Source organism: Prionailurus bengalensis, chromosome C1, assembly GCF_016509475.1.
Source record: "Prionailurus bengalensis isolate Pbe53 chromosome C1, Fcat_Pben_1.1_paternal_pri, whole genome shotgun sequence".
Classification (NCBI taxonomy): domain Eukaryota; kingdom Metazoa; phylum Chordata; class Mammalia; order Carnivora; family Felidae; genus Prionailurus; species Prionailurus bengalensis.
In genome coordinates, this window is record NC_057345.1 from 58,009,296 (window position 1) to 58,030,670 (window position 21,375).

General features: G+C 34.2%; 1 protein-coding gene across 4 annotated transcripts in view; it reads left to right on the forward strand.

Annotated features, from left to right (window-relative positions):
• LRRC7 (leucine rich repeat containing 7) overlaps window positions 1-21,375 on the forward strand; it is a 553,650-nt gene that overhangs the window by 308,214 nt on the left and 224,061 nt on the right. Inside the window, exon 8 of one of the 4 annotated variants that reach the window (XM_043575242.1) lies at window positions 5,629-6,471. The exons of the other annotated variants lie outside the window; for them this stretch is intronic. Within the exon in view, the coding sequence (XP_043431177.1) occupies window positions 5,629-5,635 (7 nt within the window). The 3' untranslated portion in view covers window positions 5,636-6,471. Of the gene's footprint in view, window positions 1-5,628; window positions 6,472-21,375 lie in introns of those variants that run through there. 4 annotated transcript variants of the gene reach the window in all.

Genomic DNA, 21,375 nt, shown 5'->3' on the forward strand with positions numbered 1-21,375 from the left:
AATAATAAAAAATGCTTAAAGAGTAATATCAAATCAAATAAATGCAGAATGCAAAATTACTCATATAGTAAAATTTCAGTTGTGTAAACATCAGTCTTAATTAGCTAGAAGGAAAAGATTAAAGAGTTATAATGGTCATATTAGGGTTAAAGGATATGGTGATTTCCCCCATTTTTCTATGTATCCATGTTTTACAGCTCTTACTTCTACATTTCTTAAAAACCAAATTAGGAAATATAATAATTAAGTTGATCTAAAGGACTGGATAGAAATCAGCCCAGTTAAAAGGACAGTAGTAGCAGAAGTACAAAGGTAAGGAATACAGTTGGGCAGTGAACTATAAGCAGTGGAGGGTCTTTTAAGTTTAGTATGACGACACACAAGGGTCAGAAAGGAAGCTAAATAGAAAGGTGTGGTAGCTCTAGGGAGGCTTATTATGTTGAGATTCTATCTCGTGTACTTTGAACAACTGTTAAAGAAATATAACAGGGTATTATATTCTTTTGCTAAGTCTACCATAACAAAGTATTACAGACTGAGCATCTTAAACAACAGAAGTTTATTTTCTCACATCTGGAAACAAGCAGTCCAAAATCAGAATTTCAGCAAAATTGGTTTATTCTGAGGTTTCTCTCCTTGATTTGTGAATGGCTGTCTTTTCTCTGTGTCTTCACTTCCCTCTGTGAATCTATATCCTAATCACCTCTTCTTATAAAGACACCAGTTATATTAGGTTAAGGTCCCCCCGAGTGACCTCATTTTAAATTAATTATCTCTTTAAAGACCTTATTTCCAAATACAGTCACATTCTGAAGTACTGGGAATTAAGACTTCAACATATGAATTTGGAGGACAAGGGAGACTATTCAGCTCATAAGAGGGTGGTGTGATTAAATGTCCTTTGGTAACCATGTGGAATATAGATTTCAGGAAGAGGGAACAGATTAACAGGCAGTTGTAATAATCCAGGTAAGAACTCATGATGTACTTCAGAATAATGAATGTAAATCAGTGAAGGTAAATGAATATTTTTTTTAAAAGTCCAGAGAGAACAGCTGGTTTAAAGGGGAAACAATGAATTCAATTTAAGAAGATTCAATTCTATACAGGGAATACAGTTAAATACAGGAATCTGAAGCTCACAGAAAATTTGGTTGGAAGGATAGATGTAAGCATCGTTAGTACATATGTTATTTTAGATTGTGGGAGCAGATCTTTGTGTATTGAGTGATGAGAACAATGGAGTTAGAACAGAAAACCAACATTTACAGAATAGGTAGAGAAGGAGACACTAATGTGTGAGATGAAGCACAAGATCACTGTGTGTAGAATTTAAGGAAGAGCTTTGATGAAGGGAATAATCAATAGGCAAAGAAAGCAAAGAAATCCCAAAAAGATAAAGACCGAGAACTGTTAGTAGGATTTGGAATCAGAAAGATTTTTGGACACTGATACCTAACAACAACTCCTTGAACTTTTATGTGCCAGGCCCTGGGTAAAGAGCTATAAAGCATACATTATATTTCATTTTGAGCTTCACTCAGTAAACTGAGGTAAGTGTCATTGTGACTGTTTCATACATTAAGAATATGATGACTCAAGGAAAGTCAAATAACTAGCTTAAAGTCAGCAGATAGCAGGAGATGTGGGTGTCAGTTCTAGATTGCTTTTTATTCACCAAAACTGTCAGACTCACCACTAGCAATACTAACTCCCTAAGAGCAAGGCAGTTTCATTAAATTGGAGGGGTAAGGGCACCTGGGTGGCTCAGCTGGTTGAGTGTCTGAGTTCAACTCAGGTCATGATCTCATGGTTTGTAAGTTTGAGCCCCGCATCAGGCTCTGTGCTGATAGCGTGGAGCCTGGAGCCTGCTTTGGATTCTGTGTCTCCCTCTCTCTCTGTCCCTCCCCCACTCATGCTCTGTCTCTCTCTCTCTCAAAAATAAATAAACATTTAAAAAAATTATTTAAAAAAATAAATTGAGGCAAGAAATCTAGAGAGCAGTGGGGTGATGACTGAACATTTGATGAAGAAGGAAGATAGAGTGCCCTTTTCAGAAGAGGAGAAAGAAGACAGAGACCAACTCATCTTGCTCTCCATTGTTCAATACATTGCCTGTCACAAAGTAGCTGCTCAATGAATTTTAGTTCAGTGAATAAGAAATAAATGTTAACATGAGCTAGGCATAAAGTATACATGTTATGGGTAGAAGAGAAGATAGCTGACTTGTAGGATGCACACAGCCCAAGAGTAAGGAACCAGTAGAGAGGATATCACTGAAGAAGAAAGAGAGGAAAACTTAAGAAGCCTGATCCTTCCCAGAAAAGATTGATAGGATCTGGGATTAAGTGCACAAGTAAGAATTTGACCGAAATAGGTGAAGAAATATTTTTTTAGGCTGAACAAAAAGAATGGGGTATAGAAATAAATGTATAAGGACACGTGATAAATTGCTTCATTTTCCAACAACTCCTTCCATGTTAAGCTCCTTTGTAAAAGAATACTATTTAGAAGTCATTTGCTCCAAATTTTTAATATTGTTTATACATGCAATTCCATATGCCTAGAATTTCTTCTTTATGCTTATCTCTTATTAAAAAATAAAGACTCAGATTATAGGTTATCTCTGAATTATTTCTTTAATTCATCAAACAGAATCTTGTCACTCCCTCTCTTTTATACCTCTAAACGCATTACTTCTGTAGTGACTTACCATAGTTAAAACACTCTTCCACTTATTTATTAAACTCCTGAGGTGCCCAGGTGGCTCAGTTGGTTAAGCATCTGACTAATGACTTCACCTCAGGTCATGATGTCACAGTTGTGGAGCCTGCTTAAGATTCTTTCTCTCCCTCTCCTTCTGCCCCTCCCCAATTCTTTCACGCATGCTCTTTCTCTCGTGCAAAAAAACAAAGCAAAACAAAACAAAAACAAAAAACAAAACAAAAAACAAAAAAATTAAACTCCTTTGAGATACCTTAGTATATCAACAAAACATTTTTAAATATTATAAGGTATGTTTTAGAGCAAAGGAGTCTCAGAAGTTGATTTAGCTGGTACACAATTGCATTTTATTATTTATTATTACTTCAACCTTTTATATACAAATAATATTTATAGCCTAAATTTTCTTATTTGTCAAATGACTACATTTTGTGATAAAAGCACATTCTTTGTTCCTTGAGTTTTAATAAGCTTAAACTGCAAATGACACATGGATTGGGGAATTTTATCCAATGTATTTAAAGAATAAAATATTACTTGCCATTATAAAGATTTATCTATTAATTGCCTTTGATGTTTAAACAAATGATTTGTACTTGTCCTCTATCTTCAAAGACAAATTGGATTCTGTAATACTTTAAGATTTCAGGTGCTGTTGAATTCTGGCTGGTTCAATATTGGAATGAGAATACTGAATGCTATATTACTATTCTGTTAGACAAATTCATTCTTGAATAATCTATATGCCCTATGAGAAGGTCAAATGATAAGGCAGAGAGATCTGAGACAAAACTCTAAGATTTAATTATTTTGAGTCTGGCAGCTATCCAACTGCATATTTCAAATTATTCAAGAAAAATACATGAAGTGTACAATTATATTCAACTTGAATTTGAACTGAAGCTACATAGTATTATCTACATCTAACTTATACAGTAGAATATATAAAATATAAAATTAATATTTTTGTAATATTTGCACGTACTGTTATTTTCCTTATGTCACTAAAGTTAAGAATATGGATTTAATTCTTAATAATAAGAATCTGGACTATATATTGGGATCATTAAAATAATGATGTGAAATAGCTATGTCAGTTTGTAAATAAACATCTCTTTTAAATAACTACATCATATTACACCAAGCAAGAAATAATGAAACTAAAATTCTAGCAATATCTGTGAGGCAAAATATCATCACAAAGAATCTATGTATCGCCTGTCAATTAAACATGCAGATAAGTAATTTTTATTCAAATAGTTTATGTGCATTCTTAATGTACCTCTTATAAGCCTGGAATTGTTCAACTTTTAGAAAATCTGCCAAGTTCTTCTAATTTAATTAATAATTATATATGGTTTGAGGACTCTATTTCTTGCCTTCTGTGAAAATGCTTTAAGATTAATGTGCACTAATTTCAGTTGTATGCAAAAATATTGTAATGTAAAAATACATTTTTATTTTTTAATTGAAAATATAGCAGTCTCTTTACATGGGCCAAAGAGAATTTCTATTATAGCTAAAGCACTCAATTATCATTTAATATTATGTATAACCATAATTGCTTTTATGTGAGAAGCCATGATTTGCTTTGTTTTTAAGCATATCCAATTTTTAAATCATTATATGTTAGGAAAGTTATAGCATTTAATGAATTTGAAAAAATGTAGTGCATCAAAAATTGTAAATAAAATATGTATAAGTCATTAAGTGAAACGTGATTGGTGGCTTTTCTGGAAAAAATGGAGAGCAGAATTAGAGTAATGGCATGATTAATTGATTCAGGATGGCTCCTGCTGAAAAATTATATTCAATAAGAATCTGTCAGTATAATTTGTGATCATTTGTCCCTTTACAGTATATCAAATAAAATGGATTCAGGTGCATAAGCTGTATAAATGACTGTCATAGGAATGCCATTTTTTAAATAAAAAAGATGGTTACTTTACTGATTTAATTAAAAATAACCATGGTATTTTAAATTGCACTACTTCTGTGTTTCCAGAGCCGGTAAATATTTTGTAAATTGTTTTGTTCCAACATTTGCATTTATCATTTTTCATTCAAGTCAATGATTTATAAAAAATTATGTTTCAAGATACAAATTACACATATGTTTATTACAATGTGAAGATGCTGGGCAAAAGCTGCGGTTTAAATATTTAATTTTAAAAATGGGAGCAATGATCAATTTTTACAACCCAAAACATTCTTTCAATCAAAATTCTTTTTATACAATGCAGTTTTCTACAGTATGTCCTCTTTCATATATATCTCTTACTGGTTTCTTTCAGTGATATCTTCTCATATAAAAGCTTTTTCTCAAACACTATACAGATTAAGCTGAATTATTCTATGTATGATGGGAACTGATATATTTAAGATGAAAATTTCATATAACAGAAGATATTCATAAAATAAAGTCTGTTATTTTCAGAGAGAAAATGGAATGCTGAAATTCAGAGTAAAATACCAATGGATCCATTCATATTCTGCCTTAAACGGCATTCATCAATAATGTTTGTTATTGTAGAGAATTAATTTAAATGAGCAGAAATTACCTTGGAAATGGAAGCTTCAGCAGATTATTTTCATGGGAAAATATCACTCAACGATCTTTATGTGAATATTTTGCTTTCTCCTTTCAGGGAGTATGCATGTTTTTAGTCATCTGGTCCAATTCCACTCAGTGTACTTTTGTTTCTGTCTTGTCTAAAATGCTTCCTAATCCTAGAGCTGTACCTCCTTACAACAATCTTGTTTAAAACCTATTTCTATGGAATTACGTAAAAACGAACAAACATCCCACTTCCCTGTCCTGTAGACCAATAGGTAATTATTTTAGTCACCTCTGCATTAGGAGTTCCATCTTTTGGGCATTGAAATTGATTTTTCTCATCTTAGCATCTGAAGATCCAGAGTGTGCCCCTTGCCCAATCGCCTGAGACTATACAGTGACACCTACAACAGAGGATGTGGAGGCAGCAGCTTTTCGGGCGTCAGAAATGGCAGCATCAGGAGCATCAGCACGAGTAGACTTTGTAGAGGTAGTTCTCCCAAACTGTATTATTGAAACCAAACATTTTTGGTGTGCTGCCTGCTGATGGGGGCTGCCTTCCTACTCCCTAGATTTATGCAAAATGTTTGGTCTTTGTTAAAGTTTAACAATGACGTTTCTGACTAATACTGAGAAACCTGATTTTTGTTACAAGTGTGTTCAGTTGCCTTAAATTTCAATGAATACAACATTTTCTCGGTCCCAGAAAAACATTAATACCCATATATTCTCAAATTTATTTCATTATTTGTAATATAAAGCTGCTGTCACAGATAATTTCTGTATGAGTATTTTTGAATAGATCAGAATAATTCATTTTAGAAGTCATCCTAATGTAGGAAATAGGAGAATTTTTCTAGTCAGTTATATTCTTCAGAGACAAAATATGGTTGCCCAGTTTTTCTGCTGTACTCTCAAATAATGTTTCATTGTGAAATTATTTTCCAAAGTGATAGATTATTCCCAAATGGCCCCAAGTCAAAATATGAAAAGCCAGTGATTGATTGGTTTAGGTATACTTGCATTTTATGTGATTTACTGTGAAATAGTTATATAAAACACATTTGTTAATTAACCACCTTGGCTTTATCTGTACAGTTCAATGACTTAAAGCATTTCAATTTGCATGTAAAATGAGTCTTTGTAATGATGATTTTGCAAAATAAATAACAATCAACATAGTGGGTGCATGTACTTTTAACACTGTATACATAGGACTTGGAAATAGGGTATGTTTCATACTGAAACTTTGAAGAGTTTGAAATTCAATTTACAGAGGGCTTCATCGTGGTGCAGTATGACATATTCATCCTTTACCCCATCTTAACTTGTTTTTTGGAACAAAGCAAGATACAAAGAATTTATCCTCGTTTTATTGTATATATCGAGCTTAATAGCTCTTCCTTTTTGTTTTGTTTTATTTCTATTCCATTTTGTCATTTAGGATGTTACAAATGGCCATTTTTTGCAAAACCTACACTACAGAGTTGAAATGCACTTTTCTGAATGTTTCTATTCTGTTTTAATGTATTTTAATTATGTGAACTATATAAAATAATAAAATTATGTCCTAAAATGCGTAGCCCTTTGTAAAAAGCACATATACATAAAAAACTATGTTGGTTTTTTAGTTAAAATTGTGTGAATGCTGATTTTTTGGGAGTACTTGTGAAGATCTGTAGGTAAAAATCCATAAATCTACTTAATTGTACAATATCACTTTTAGCTGTGTGTGCCATATGTTAATTGATTTCTGTCATTCTTACATACATTGCCTATATCTTTAGAAACTGTAGTTTAAAGGGTATGTTGCTATTCTGTGAACACAGAAGTAAATCTCTGACTCTGCTTTAAAATAAATTGGGCTATTTTAGTGTAAATTTATAATATGTTCTCACCATGTCCTTCATATGCCATTTTAGAGATTATTTAAACATTCTGCATGAAAGGGGGTTTAACGATTAAGGAAATACTGCTGTTCTGTCTCTATTATGTTCCAAGGGAGAAACTGGACTTTCCATTGTTAAAGTTTTAAAGTCTTATAAAGCTGCAATTAAGTCTGTAGCAATGTGCAGAAGTTCTGGTGGATAATTATTTTGTTGGCATGATCTTACTGCAGTAAACCATTTTGAGTTTCTGGTCTTATGATAATTACAATTGAAAGCTTGTGTTTGTAGATAAAGGAAACTTCTTTTTAAAAGTTTTTTTTCAACATTTATTTATTTTTGAGAGAGCAAGAGAGACAGAGTGCGAGCAGGGGAAGGAGCAGAGAGAGAGAGAGGGAGACATAGAATCCGAATCAATCTCCAGGCTCTGAGCTATCAGCACAAAGCCTGACTTGGGACTTGAACTCACAAACCATGAGACCATGACCTGAGCAGAAGTCAGACACTTAACCAACTGAGCCACCCAGGAGCCCCAAGGAAACTTTTCTTAATGAGAAGAAATTGCAACTAACTTGAATAACTATTGTCAAAACTGGAATGGTTTAAAACTTCATCAGCAGAAGTGATTACAAAAGTAAAATTTAAACTAATACCATTGAATATAATACTTGATTCATTTTTGACCCCTGTGGATGTTATGCATCACTGTTAATGTCCCAACAAGTATAAATTATGGTAAATTCATTCACAATGTTTATATCACTCTAATTTTATTCTAAGAGGAATCACACATACCAATTTAACAAAAATATTAAGTGTGTTCTTTTTGTAGTTACATAATTTTTAGCCTCTAGATCTATTTTTAACTAGATGAAATGGTAAGAGAACAAAATGTATTTTGCATTTGGAGTTATTGAAATAATAATAATAACCTATTGTGCTGCCTTTTAGAAATATGTTGATTATAAATTCATGGGTAATGGGATTGGCATATTAAGCCAGAATTTAACAAAATGTACTCGATAAAAAACAAAACTAAAACACAAAATAACCCTTAACAGGAGGGAAGCTCAATATATGCTTATCGATCCTCCAGGATACCAAGTCAAGCAGAAGTTTTTCTCTCTCATGATATAAATGTCACTCCCAGAAACCTGGGCCACCATGTAAGCAACATACTGAATTGCCCTTACCATCTTACTAACATCTCATGAAGCAAAATCCAATTTTTATGATTCTTAGCAATGCCTCAGAAAATAGGATAAATCTTCCCTGTGTTTCTTAGAAGTTGCAGTTTCTTGCAAGTTCATTAAGAATTTCATATACTCTCCCATCCCTATTTTTCTGTTCATATCAAATTTTACCAAAATTTTTGCCAATTTGTATTTTTTTAATCAAGTCAAGTTTTCCTAGAACAAAACAAGCAGGTCATCTAAATTTTGTCACACACACACACACACACACACACACACCCTATATATATATATATATATATATATATATATACACATGTGTATATGATTGTCCTATCAGTTTTTCAGTTTTTAGTAAAAAACAAAATGTAACGAAGCCATGTTAGGTGTTGTATGTTTTATTTTATGTTGTTTGCTTCTGCCATTAGTGATCAACATAAACTGAATAAAAACAGATAATTTATATTTATTTATCAGCATAAAAATCAAATATTAGTAGGACAAAGGTACAGCAACTGGATGTCAGTACAGTAAAAATGACAGGTTCAGAATAGAAGAAGGTTAGAACAACCTGAGGATGTACAGACTACAAAGTTGCTCAAAATCTCATTAAGGTAAAAATCTGTCAAACCAGTAATTGTGTCTTCCTCCCCCCACCTACAACTTTCTTTGGTTTCAGAGGTATGATACATATGGATATAACATTTGAAATCCAAACTCTTAGTCACCACTTGGGCAAATTTTGGAGCAAATACAAATCTTTAGTTCAGTCCACTTCAGTAAACATCGATTGAAGACCTACTGTGTGCTAAACATTGTGACTATTATTAGACACACTAAGTACAACAGATACCTTTGTGTTAGGCAGGTTACAGTCAGGTAAGGAACATAGAGAAGTAATGCATTACATACAATACAGCATATTACATGGGATTATACAAGTGTGATGAATGAACAGAAATAGTGCAAAGAAAAACTTAATCCTATTGGTAAAGTCCACGTAGGAATTGCAAAGGACATGAAGTTGGAGGATTCTTTTGGACAATAAATTGTAATTTAAACAGTGGGCAGTAGGAAAAGGAGTGTTGCTAAAGAGGAACATATCACAGGTAATTAAATGTGCAAATAGTACGCATGAGGAAAGAGTAACCATGATGGAGGGGATCATGTGCCATGATTAGACTTCATTTAGTGGGCAATGATGAGGTTTTAATGAAACAGGTTTGAAAAGAGAAATGGTAAGTTAGATTTGTGAGTGACGGGATAAAATTTAAGTAAGAATTCTCATGTACCCTCCCAGCTAAGGAAACTAAGGAAAAAAGTCACTCAGATTCTTTTTTTCACAGCTTTACTGAGGTATATATTGCACAGCATAAAGCTCACCCATTTTAAATGTATAATTCAATAGTTTTGAGCAAATTTATAGAGTTTTGTGATCATCACCACAATGCAGTTTTGAACATTTCCATCACGCCCACCAAAAATTCCTTGTGCTCATTTGCAATCTATCCTCATTTTTATATCAGTTCCCACAACAGCCCCAAGGAACAGCTAATCTGCTTTCTGTCTTTATAAATTTCCTTTCCTGAGCACTTCATGTAAGTGAAATCATACATGTAGTCTCTTTGTCTGGCTTCTTTCACTTGGCATAATGTTTCTGAGGTTTCTGTCAGATTGTTAGGAGACAAACAGAACAGCAATATTCCACTCCCAACGAGAAAATGCATAACTAGGAAAACAAGATGTAGAAGAAGGATGTCCTGTGAGCCTGGCCACTGTGCGAAGCATATCCTTCACTGTGTGAAGGACAGAGGACCTAAGATGGTGAGGATAGGATGGCACAAGAAGACATTTCAGTGAGGGTAGAAGAATCAGAAATGCACAGTAATGTGAAAGTAGAAGAAAACATATCTAGATATTTTAATAAAATTTGCTGAAGACTAAATCTCAAATTTCAATTTCATTCCCATCTTAAAGGTTTGTAATAGGTATTTGTAAACATTGTGAATATTTGTAAATAGGACTTTTGTGGCTACTATCTGTAGATATCACAAGCTTTGTTAGCTTCTTAAGTTAAAATCACCTGTCTGAAGAATGCATTACTGTAGAGAAAGCCAAGAAATCATGACAGACTGACATCTGCAGTTAAAGTATAAAAGCTCAAAAGTGAATCTAGAACAAACTGTATTTTCCTTGGAAAACCACTTGGGACAATGTGATCATTACACTGAGATTAGAACTGTAATTTTTTAGAGAATGCAAGATTGGTTTAGGAATTCTTGTTCAGTTGGAGAAGCATGTCAGCGGCATTATTAGGCTACCCAAGTATTGAAAAAATTAAAGTTCTTTCTGCAAAAGAAGATAAGGCTTCTGGAACATTCCCTGAGCTTACTTTCAAGCTTTACCTCACTAGCTAGAAGGGCTGCCCTGCTGATCTGGCTATACTGTAGGACTGAAGATAATGCAAGCTTTGGAGTTACTTGTATAGATTACTAGTTACTTAAAAAAAAATCACAGGATTCCAGTGCAGCCGATGGAATAAAAAGACTGGATGCTGCCTGGAATATGCCTACCATTTGAGTAAACCAGGAAGGACAAGTTCAGCAACAAAGAGGTAACTCAGTAGAAGAGCCTGACAAAAATCTCCAGGTTTAATGTCATGATTGGCCTCAGGCCAAGAACCAAGTGAACCAGACAAGGTTGGAATCTCAGAACAAAATCACCAGGACAGGTCTCCAGAGGGCCTATCAACAAAACTCCCTCCCTGGAACCCCATCCTTGTGTCCCTGGAAGCTGGAAATGCTCTGTGATGCCCCAGTATTGGAGGGGCTCTTTGGTGCACTGTGGTCTCTGGGAGGTGATGAGCAACTTCTCAGCTCTGGCCAGTGACCCTCCGGAGCCATCCCAGAGTAAGGAATAGAAATAAATCCCCAAGCCACAGAGTTAGGGTCTCCTGGCTTAGCCCTGGGTGGATGAGACAAATCTAGAACCCTATGTGTTGGTGTTTTTGGTTTATTTTAGAGTAATAAGGAGCATTCATCAACTACAAAACTCAAACTCCTGTTGTCTTAGAAAGATAAGAAATTGACTACTAATTCTAATGTACTCAAATCATAAGAAGTTGCTATTCCTTTGTGAAATGTCCAGAGAGATGTTGGACAAGTATTTGCATACTCAGGGAGAGAGAGACACACATTAAAATGGAATGTGATGAGATGGACATTTTTTTTTAAATAAATTATTTCAACGTTTATTTATTTTTGGGACAGAGAGAGACAGAGCATGAACGGGCGAGGGGCAGAGAGAGAGGGAGACACAGAATCGGAAACAGGCTCCAGGCTCTGAGCCATCAGCCCAGAGCCTGACGCGGGGCTCGAACTCACGGACCGCGAGATCGTGACCTGGCTGAAGTCGGACGCTTAACCGACTGCGCCACCCAGGCGCCCCAAGATGGACATTTTTATATTTTCTTCCACTCTGCCCACTTGGCTTCTTCCTCCACCTCCATTTTCTGAGAGGAGAAAAGACAACAGTCACTGGAAGATTCTTTCAAAGAAAAGCTATCAAAGGAGGAGATTGTAATCCCCTGTGGGCTTCATGCGTAAGCCAGAGGTGAGGGAACATGACCCATGAGAAGCGTACACTGGGGGACTTCTTCCTGTGTAGAAGGCCTACACTTCTATCCTTTGGTCCTCTGTATTCCACCTAGATTTTAGTCATTTATTTACACACTTTCCTTCTGTATTTTCCAAATTGTAAGTTTCTTAAGGACAGGTATTGTGTTTTATTCATCCTCCAGGGTACCTAGCATAAAGGCTTGCATATGGTGCGTATAGCTAAGGAAGAAGAAAGAAAAGAAAGATAGAAAGGAAGAAAAGTACCGCCTACCCCCCTCCCAAAAAAAATACTTAGAGAAAATAAAATTATTTCTGTTTGGGAGGAAGAGAGGGTAGATTTGAGAACATTTGATCTAGTCTTTAAAAGGGAAGTTACATTTCAACTATTGGGGGATAGCAGTCAGGGGAAATGACAGGTGGAGAAAAGTCCAAGGGCATATCTATGGAATAAGGAAAGCTCTAATTTTGCTGATACTTGAAATAAGTTAATAGGAATGGTGAAATAAAAGCATAAAGGTAGATTGAGGAGTTTGAATCTGGCTAATTGGTAGATCTTAAAGGATTCTTGACTATATGAGTAACAAGGAAGAGTTGGTATTGAAGTCAGAAGTTAAAAACTTAAAAAAGAGAAAATACTTGTTAGTGCAACATCCTATAAATAAAGCAGTTGATATATTTAAACACAGTACTCTACTTATTTTTAAATCTCTTCTGGGCATCCTGGCACTTTGATAGACCTGAAGATGCATGAAGGCATGTGCATTACAACTCAAACTTTTTCTTCCCTACTGATAAAAGAATAATCTGGACAGGGGCCCCTGGGTGGCTCAGTCGGTTAAGCATCTGACTTCCGCTCAGGTCACGATCTCACAGTCCGTGGGTTCAAGCCCCACATGGGGCTCCACGCTGACAGCTCAGAGCCTGGACCCTGCTTCAGATTCTGTGTCTCCCTCTCTCTCTGCCCCTCCCCTACTTGTGCTCTGTCTCTCTCGCTCTCAAAAATAAACATAAGAATTTTTAAAAAAAAATAATCTAGACAAAATTGATTTAGTTTACAAGTGGGCTTGTATTCTTGACAATGAAGGGAAACTAATATTTATTTAGTGGATATGAAAGAATCTTTACCCACAAACATGATTTCGTTAAAGCTTGTAACAACTGTGTAAGGTATATGTTACCACATTTTTACCAATGGGAAAACTGATCACTCTGATAGAAAATGGGAGAACCTGGATTCAAATCCACTGCTATCTGTAATATTCCATAGTGTATCAACTTCACTGTTTGCTTACAGATTATAGTTCTGCTTTAATTATATTTTTAGCAATTTAAATTATTTATGCTGATATTGCTCATTTGATTGATTTACCTCCACAGCACTGCACTTGATTAGAAATCAAATTATACTGATACCTCTACTAGATTATAGACATTTGTCACACATGACAAGAATTGCTTATTCTCTTGAGATATATGTCAGGGTGCATTTTGTGTTCTGGAATCATAAGTCAACTGCTCAGTCCACATGATACCTTGAGGAGATGATCAGTGAGTTTCATAAGGTTATGACTGTCAGTTTATTTGTTAATAATATAATTATTGTACCACCATTTTATGGCTCAATATCCTTAACTATCAATTTTATCTTTTCAAACTTTTAAAATAAAGGTGTTTTCTTTTTTTTTCATTTCCTAACATACAAGATTATAAAGGTAACGATACCTCATATGGCTAACATGCACATTTTTCAAAGCCTATTAAAAAATGCTTTTAACAGTATGTTTTTTTGATCTATACATTAGCCTGATAAGGAAAGCATAAAAAATACTTCCCTTTCAGCTAATAAGAACTTTAGTGTTATTTACTATCATATAAATAATATTGTTTGTGCCACAGGCAGTACACTAATTTTTGTGTCAGCTTATACTATTTATTGATGTCTATTAATTCTATATTATGTTTCTCCTTGAGGACAAATGTTTAGAACTATAATTTTTATTATAAGTTTATGCTTTGCAAAAGGATTTCACACTAACTGGTAAAACTTGTTGAAATATAATTGCTTTAGTACAATAATTACCATAAAACACAGTTAAGCAGTTTTGAATGTTTCTATACAGTAATTACTGAACAATGTACTTTCAATATTCCTTAATATAATATATATAGAAACTATGTAGCTTCTCATATCCAGGCTTTTGTCATTCTATAACATTTCTAAATTTACTTTTTAATATAAAATTTCTCATACTTGAAAAACAAGCTCTTATTTTCTGTGATGCAGATCATAGGTGTGCATTTTGTAATTTACCAAAAAAAAAAAAAAACGGAGAAACTGGATAAAATTTTAGGAAGAAGCAAAAGAACATCATTCTTAGGGCTCTTGGGTGGCTCAGTTGGTTAAGTGTCTGACTTCGGTTCAGATCATGATCTCAAGGTTTGAGTTCAAGCTCCGCATCAGGTTCTGTGCTAACAGCTCAGATTCTGTGTCTCCCTCTTTCTCTGCCCTCCCCCCCACTTGTGCTTAGTCTCTCTCTCTCTTTCAAAAATAAATAAACATTTAAAAACATTTTTTAAAAAGAACATCATTTTTATCAGCCTGCTATGGATTAACAGGCTTATGTGGGCATCTATAATTAATTGTAAAAGAAGACTGGGGAAAAAAGAGGATTAAAAAAAGAGTAGGAAATGTGGACACAGTGAGATGCATATCTATAAACTGTCATCCCAGTTTTGTCATTTACTAATTCTAACAGAAGTGCAAAATGGTACATTCAATTAACACCAAGCTTAAGGGACAGGATAAGAAATAACTGTATTTAACATTAGTGACAGAAAACTCAATAAAAGAATGAAAATTGGAATCAGGGAAAACTTGCCCAACATTTGTTGAAAACTTACAATTTGGTGAGAACTACACCATGTGTTGAGAATTTCAGAAATATATTCAGTCTTCTTAATGAGTTCTTGATTCTCTGGAAGAGATATTCTAAGCCACAGAAAAGTCATGTGCAAAAGCAGAGAGATGGGAGAGAAACTGATGAATTATGTAAAGTACTAGGAGATTCATTTGGGTAGGACATACTGACTTGTGCACGTCAAGAAACGAGACTTGGAAAATAGAAGAGAGTTTATTCAGGGAGGGTGTTGTGTGCCAGTATATGAGTCAGATCAATACAGAAAATAAGCCCAATTCAGTCAATTTTGCAAGGAAACTGCCCATTTAATTTTACCTAATATAGGCACCAGAATCTCCACTTCTTTATGTAATACAATTGCTAATATTGATTGAGTTCTAAATTCTTTACATATGTTAACACATATAGCCCTCACATTAACTCTTTCAAGTAGGTATTATTATTGTGCCCATTATAAATGAGGAAACTGAAACCTAAAGAAATAATTTTTGCCTAGTTGTTACAATGCCTGTAAGGTGAGGGGGAAGGATTTGAACCCTGACAGCCTGACTCAGAAGCCTTATTTTTAATTACCATGGCACAGCCAAGTAGAATCCACCCAAAGTGGATTTTGAAGATATGTGTTTTGAAGATATGTGATGATGTATTTTTTTAGAGGTTTCAATACATATTGAATTCAGGAAGATTTTGCTAATACTTGTTAGTAAACTACCCAAATCTCCTTTAAAAAAACACCTTTATTTAAATATAATTGCCATCGGATAAACTATACATAAAGTGGACAACTTGATAAGTTTTGAAATATATGCACCAGTGAAAACATCACAATGATCAAGACAATGAACATTCCATCACTCTCAATGGCACTGCTCACCCACTTCTCACCCAGACAAATACTGTTGTGCTTTCTGTCACTACAGATTAGTTTGAATGTTATAGAATTTTATATAAATGCAATCATAAACTATATTCTCTCTTTTTTTTTTTTGGTCTGGCTTCTTTCACTGAGCATAATTATTTTATTTGTCCATGTTGTAGTGTTTATCAATTTCTATTGCTGAATAGTATTCCGTTATATAAATATACCAGTTTATTTTTTCACCTCTTTATGGATATATGGGTGGTTTTCTTCCAGTTTTTGACTATTACAAGTAGGCTTCTATGAACATTCATGCACAAGTCTCTGTATAAATGTTTAGGGAAAGAAGCTGGACACAAGGAATATATAATATATGTTTTCATTTACATAGAATACAACATGAGACAAAACTAGTCTATGCTATCAGAAATTATAATAGTGGTTATCTTTTGAGAGGTAAGGTGGTGATTAAAAGTGGGTACCTAGGGGGGCTGCTTTTGTACTCTGGAATATTTTGTTTCTTCATCCTGGTATTGATTACATGGGCAACAAATTCAGGATACAAAAATTTAGTGAGCATTATACTTCTGATATGTATTCTTTTATAGGTACCTTATTAAAATAAAAGTGAAGCTAACGAAATTATTTGGTTTAGTCCAGACGATTTCCTATATGTTGTTTGGCATGTCTGTTCTTTATTTCATAGCCCTTACTACTATTCCAGGTATATACTCCTAGAGTATCCTTATATGTCCTATATCATTATCTATATACCTTCTATCATAATTGCTTGTTGTCTTAATTACTTGCTTGTTTTCATAATTACTGTATGTCTTTCTTGTTACACTTTAAACTTTCTGGGAAAAAAAGATAATGTCTAACTTTCTCACTTTCATGTCCATTTTCTGGTGTGGTGCTTGGTACATGGTAGGTATTTAGTGAACACTTGGATGAGTGATATGAATGGTTGTTTATGTGCCACTCAAAGCTTAGCATCTGAATCTTCTTTTGTTTCTACTAAAGGCTTTGTTTCCCCTACGGTCTATAAGTTATTGATTAGATTCTGCGATACTGAAAGATTTTCTTCCTAACCTCAATTCTCTGAGTATACATTTTTCAAGATAGCAATAACTTCAATTATTGAATATTTACTGTGTTCTCTGAAACTTTTACATCCACTAACTTATTTAAGATGCACAACCCAACAGTATAAGTATTCACATTGTTTCCATTTCACAAACAGGAAGTTAAGGCCCAGAGAAGATAACTATCTTGTCCAGGATCACAGAGTTCATGGTTGATCCCAGACAGTCTAACTCCAGAACTCATTATTTTATTCAGTATAGTCTTTTGTGTTTATATATATATATATATATATATATAAAACGTATATAAATATATACCTTTAGGTATATAAATATATATATATAAAAGGTATATAAAAGTATATATACTTTTATACTTTATATTATATATATAATATATATACTATATATTTAGTATAATATAACTGTATATAACTATATATTTTGTATATATACTATATATACATTTATAGCATATATTTTGTATATATATATTTTGTATATATATATACATATATATACATAATATACATATATATAGTATATATATACTACATGTATGTATGTATATATATACATGTATCTATTGTATGTATATGTATATATATATACATATATATATACAAAAGACTATACTGAATAGTATAAAAGTTTAGTCTATGTATACTTTTATACTATATATTATATATGTAATATATAATATAACTATATATATAGTATAACCATATATTTTGTATATATACTACATACAAAAGACTATATACTATATATATAAACACAAAAAGCTATATATATTACTTTATGTCATTACATTTCCACACTTTCTTCAGAACTTTGATAAAATGTTAGCTCTTCAGGGTGACTTTCTCTGACCACTTTATTATGAAATAGCTGCCCTCCAAATATGCTTAGTCATTCTCACCCTGCTTTATTTTCTTCATAGCACTTAACACGACATGTTGTATTATATACTTATGCTTATTTCCTTCTTATACATCTCTCCCCACTAAAATGGTAGCTCCATGAGGGCAGAGACTTTATCTGTTTTACTTTCTGCTATATTCTTATACCTTAGAACAAAGCCTGATCCATAGTAAAAACTTAATAAATATTCGTTGAATCAGTCTGCGATATGCCACTGTTGTATTACAGGGATGGCAAAGATTTTTAAAAATCCCTTTTAACAGACTGACTCTCTGCTTAGAATAGAGACCTAAAAGGCTCTCTATCAGACAAAAACATGGACACCAAAATCTATTTCATATAGCATAATTGGACATGCACATGCCTTGGAAATTTCAAGAGCATTTCTGGACATTCCAGTATCTTATGAATTTTTATTCTGGAACCAACTCTGTTCTCCAAAAGGGAACCAAAAAAAGCTTTTATATGACATCATATGACTTGCATTTTAACAAGATTTCTGTGGCTTCTATGTGGAGAGTGGATTATAGAGGTCACAACTGCAACCATGATAACAAGTTAATGAAACCATGGAAATAACACATGGGTAAACAAAACTTTGAACTAGAGCTATAAAGGTGACTATAGAAATGAGACGAAATAGATTTTAGAGGCAGTAGAATCCATAGGGCTTGGTGAATAATTAGTCATGGCTTTCTGATTTAGATAATATCAACTGCGTAGACAAATAAATAGAGGAGGCCTGGGAATATGACTAGTTTTGTGTTCAATATGATAAATTGTAAATTCATGTTGTATAGTCAAAGGAGCTTCTCAGTAAACAATTAAAAAAATGTAGACCTGGAACTTAGAAGAGCCTCTGTGACTGGAGAGTTATATTTCAGTCATCAAATGCATGAAGTTGCACAGGAATATTATGTAGAATACGGTTCCAATATCAAAGACTTCTTAGTTGATCACACAATAACCAATTCTGTATGCTTTAAGCTGAAGACTTTAGTGAGAGGACATTAAATAAATGAAAGAATCAACCATAAGACAATAGGTAAAACTTAGAACACTGGCAAAAGCAATTTTAAAAAGAACAGTGTGGTGAAATGCCACTGTGAAAGCCATCGTTTTCTCTGGCCCCCTGCCAGAGCTGGGTGCTGACCTGTGCTGCAGTCTCTGTTGTTATCACTGCTCTTGCTGCTGCTGCTGCTGCTGCTGCTTAAAACTGTAGTGATTACTCCACAGTCAGTGGCTTTTGTGGAGTAGTTGATGCATCTGGCTTGTGTACCCCAGGTGCCCAATTCACTAATGCCAGAGAGCCTTGAAAAAAGGATCCTAAAAGGGATTTTGATAACTAGCAAGTGAAGACCACCAATTATACCTACTCACCAACATTAGGTGTATTAATTGCTGCACCAAGAGAGGCTGCATACATTGGAGCACCATGGAGCATGTCAGTGAGAGGGAGTTAGAAAGGACTTTGTAGGTATTTTGGAGAAGTTTCAAGAACATGGTTGTCTTTTCTGGATTGGGTATTCTCTGAAAGTGGGACATTTGGTTATTGGAGATTCTAGTATTTTTAACCTATGAGACCAGGGGAACGGAGAGGAGCTGGAGCTGCTGTTGGAGAAGAAGCAGTAGCCCCTCAGAGTAGAGGAGGCATCAGGCCTTTGTATCTCCATTCAGGTATGATCTGGTAGTTGTCTTGTTCTTGTTTTGTTCCATCGTGACCATAAACAGTCCTCAACTGAGGTTGATATTTTATGAAGTTGTTTGTGATCAGTGGGGAAACACCAGGGCCCAGGGAGTAGCAACCCAGCAATCTACCAGCTGTCAGCTGCCAGGGCTGCTTTTCCCTTTCTCAGTAGGTAAGCTTTGCCTCCCACCAGGACCCTTCAAGCATCAATTACCAAAACGCCCGATGCTGGGCTGCCAATTAAAAAATTACTCAAGCCTACAATTTCCAACTATTAGGTATTGTATTAGTCAGCTTGGGCTGCCATAACAAAATACCATAGACACAGTGGCTTAAACAACAGGAATTTATTTCTCGTAGTTCTGGAAGCTGGGAGGTCCAACCAAGACCAAGGTGCTGGCTGATTCTGTTTGCCAGCAAGGGCCCTCTTCCTGGCTTGCAGGTGCCTCCTTCTTGCTGTGTCCCCACATGGCAGAGAGAGGAGGAGCTCTGACAGACTCTACCTACTGTTTCATTGATGTTTTAGGCCAGACTTCTTTACATAGTTTTTTTTTAAGTTTACTTTACTTTTATTTAAATATAGAATCATTCATATTTATAATGATAAATATAATAGCTCCTTTTCTTCAGTTTTATTTCAGTTTTATTGAGATATAATTGACATTGATCACTGTGTAAGTTTAAGGTATATAGAATAATGGTTTGACTTACATATATCATGAAGTGATTACTACAGTGGGTTTAGTTAGCATGCATCAAAGATTATAGATACAATAAAAAGAAAAAGAAAGAAAACCATTTTCCCTTGCAACGAGAACTCTTAGGATTTACTCCCTTAACAACTTGCATATAGATCACGTAGCACTGTTAACTCTAGTCATTATATTGCAGTACATCCCTTACGTAGATTAGGTAAGATCATTTCTTATTGGTCAGTTTCACATGAGGCACTTTGTATTGGTTGCATACAAACCAAAAGCTTTAGGAGTTTTTTTTGTGATCTATAAAAATTATGACTTTTTTTAATAACAACGTTCTTTCAAGAAGTGAAGTCAAAACAAATACTTTCTCTAAAAATTCCTCTTTGTGAAATGCAATCCCAGTAAAACCTTGTATTGTGAGTAATTTTTCTGCGAGTGTTTCGCAAGATGAGCAAACATGTCTAATAAATCTTAACTTGGTAGACAAGCAATGTTTTATGAGTAGTTCAGTAATAGCTGAACATCACATGATCACAAATGAGCCAATGGTTCTTGAAATTTCTCTGATATACAAGTGTTTGGGATTACAAGCATGTTTCCAGAACGAATTATGCTCACAAACCAAGGTTTTACTGTATTCCCAATTGCATTTCTTTTTTTTTTTTTTTTTTTTGTAATCTGAAGAGTCCTCTGAGATACATTAAATGGGCCAAACTTTGTCTCATGACCTCCAAAGTGAAATTCACCAGAGAATGGCTCCATTAGAAAACCTAACTTTTAGTGCCATTTGGCTTATTATGGCTATAGTTTATAATATGTAGAGGGTATTTGCAGGCAATAAAACCAGAAAGGAAAGCTGGTGTCAAATTACAGTTAACCCTTGAATAAGGTTCAAGTTAGAGTACCATCACCCCAGGCAATTGAAAATCTGCATATAGCTTTTGATTCCCCAAAAACTTTACTATAGCCTACTGTTGACTGGAAGCCTTACTGATAGCCAACAGTTAAACACATATTTTGTATATTTATTGTATATTGTATTCCTACAATAAAGTAAGCTAGAGAAAAGAAAATATTATTAAGAAAATCATAAGAAAGAAAAATACAGGTGCACCTGGGTGGCTTAGTTGGTGAAGCATCTGACTCTTGGCTTCAAGTCAGTTCATGATCTCATGGTTTGTGAGTTCAAGCTCCACACTGGGTTCTGTGCTGACAGTGTGGAGC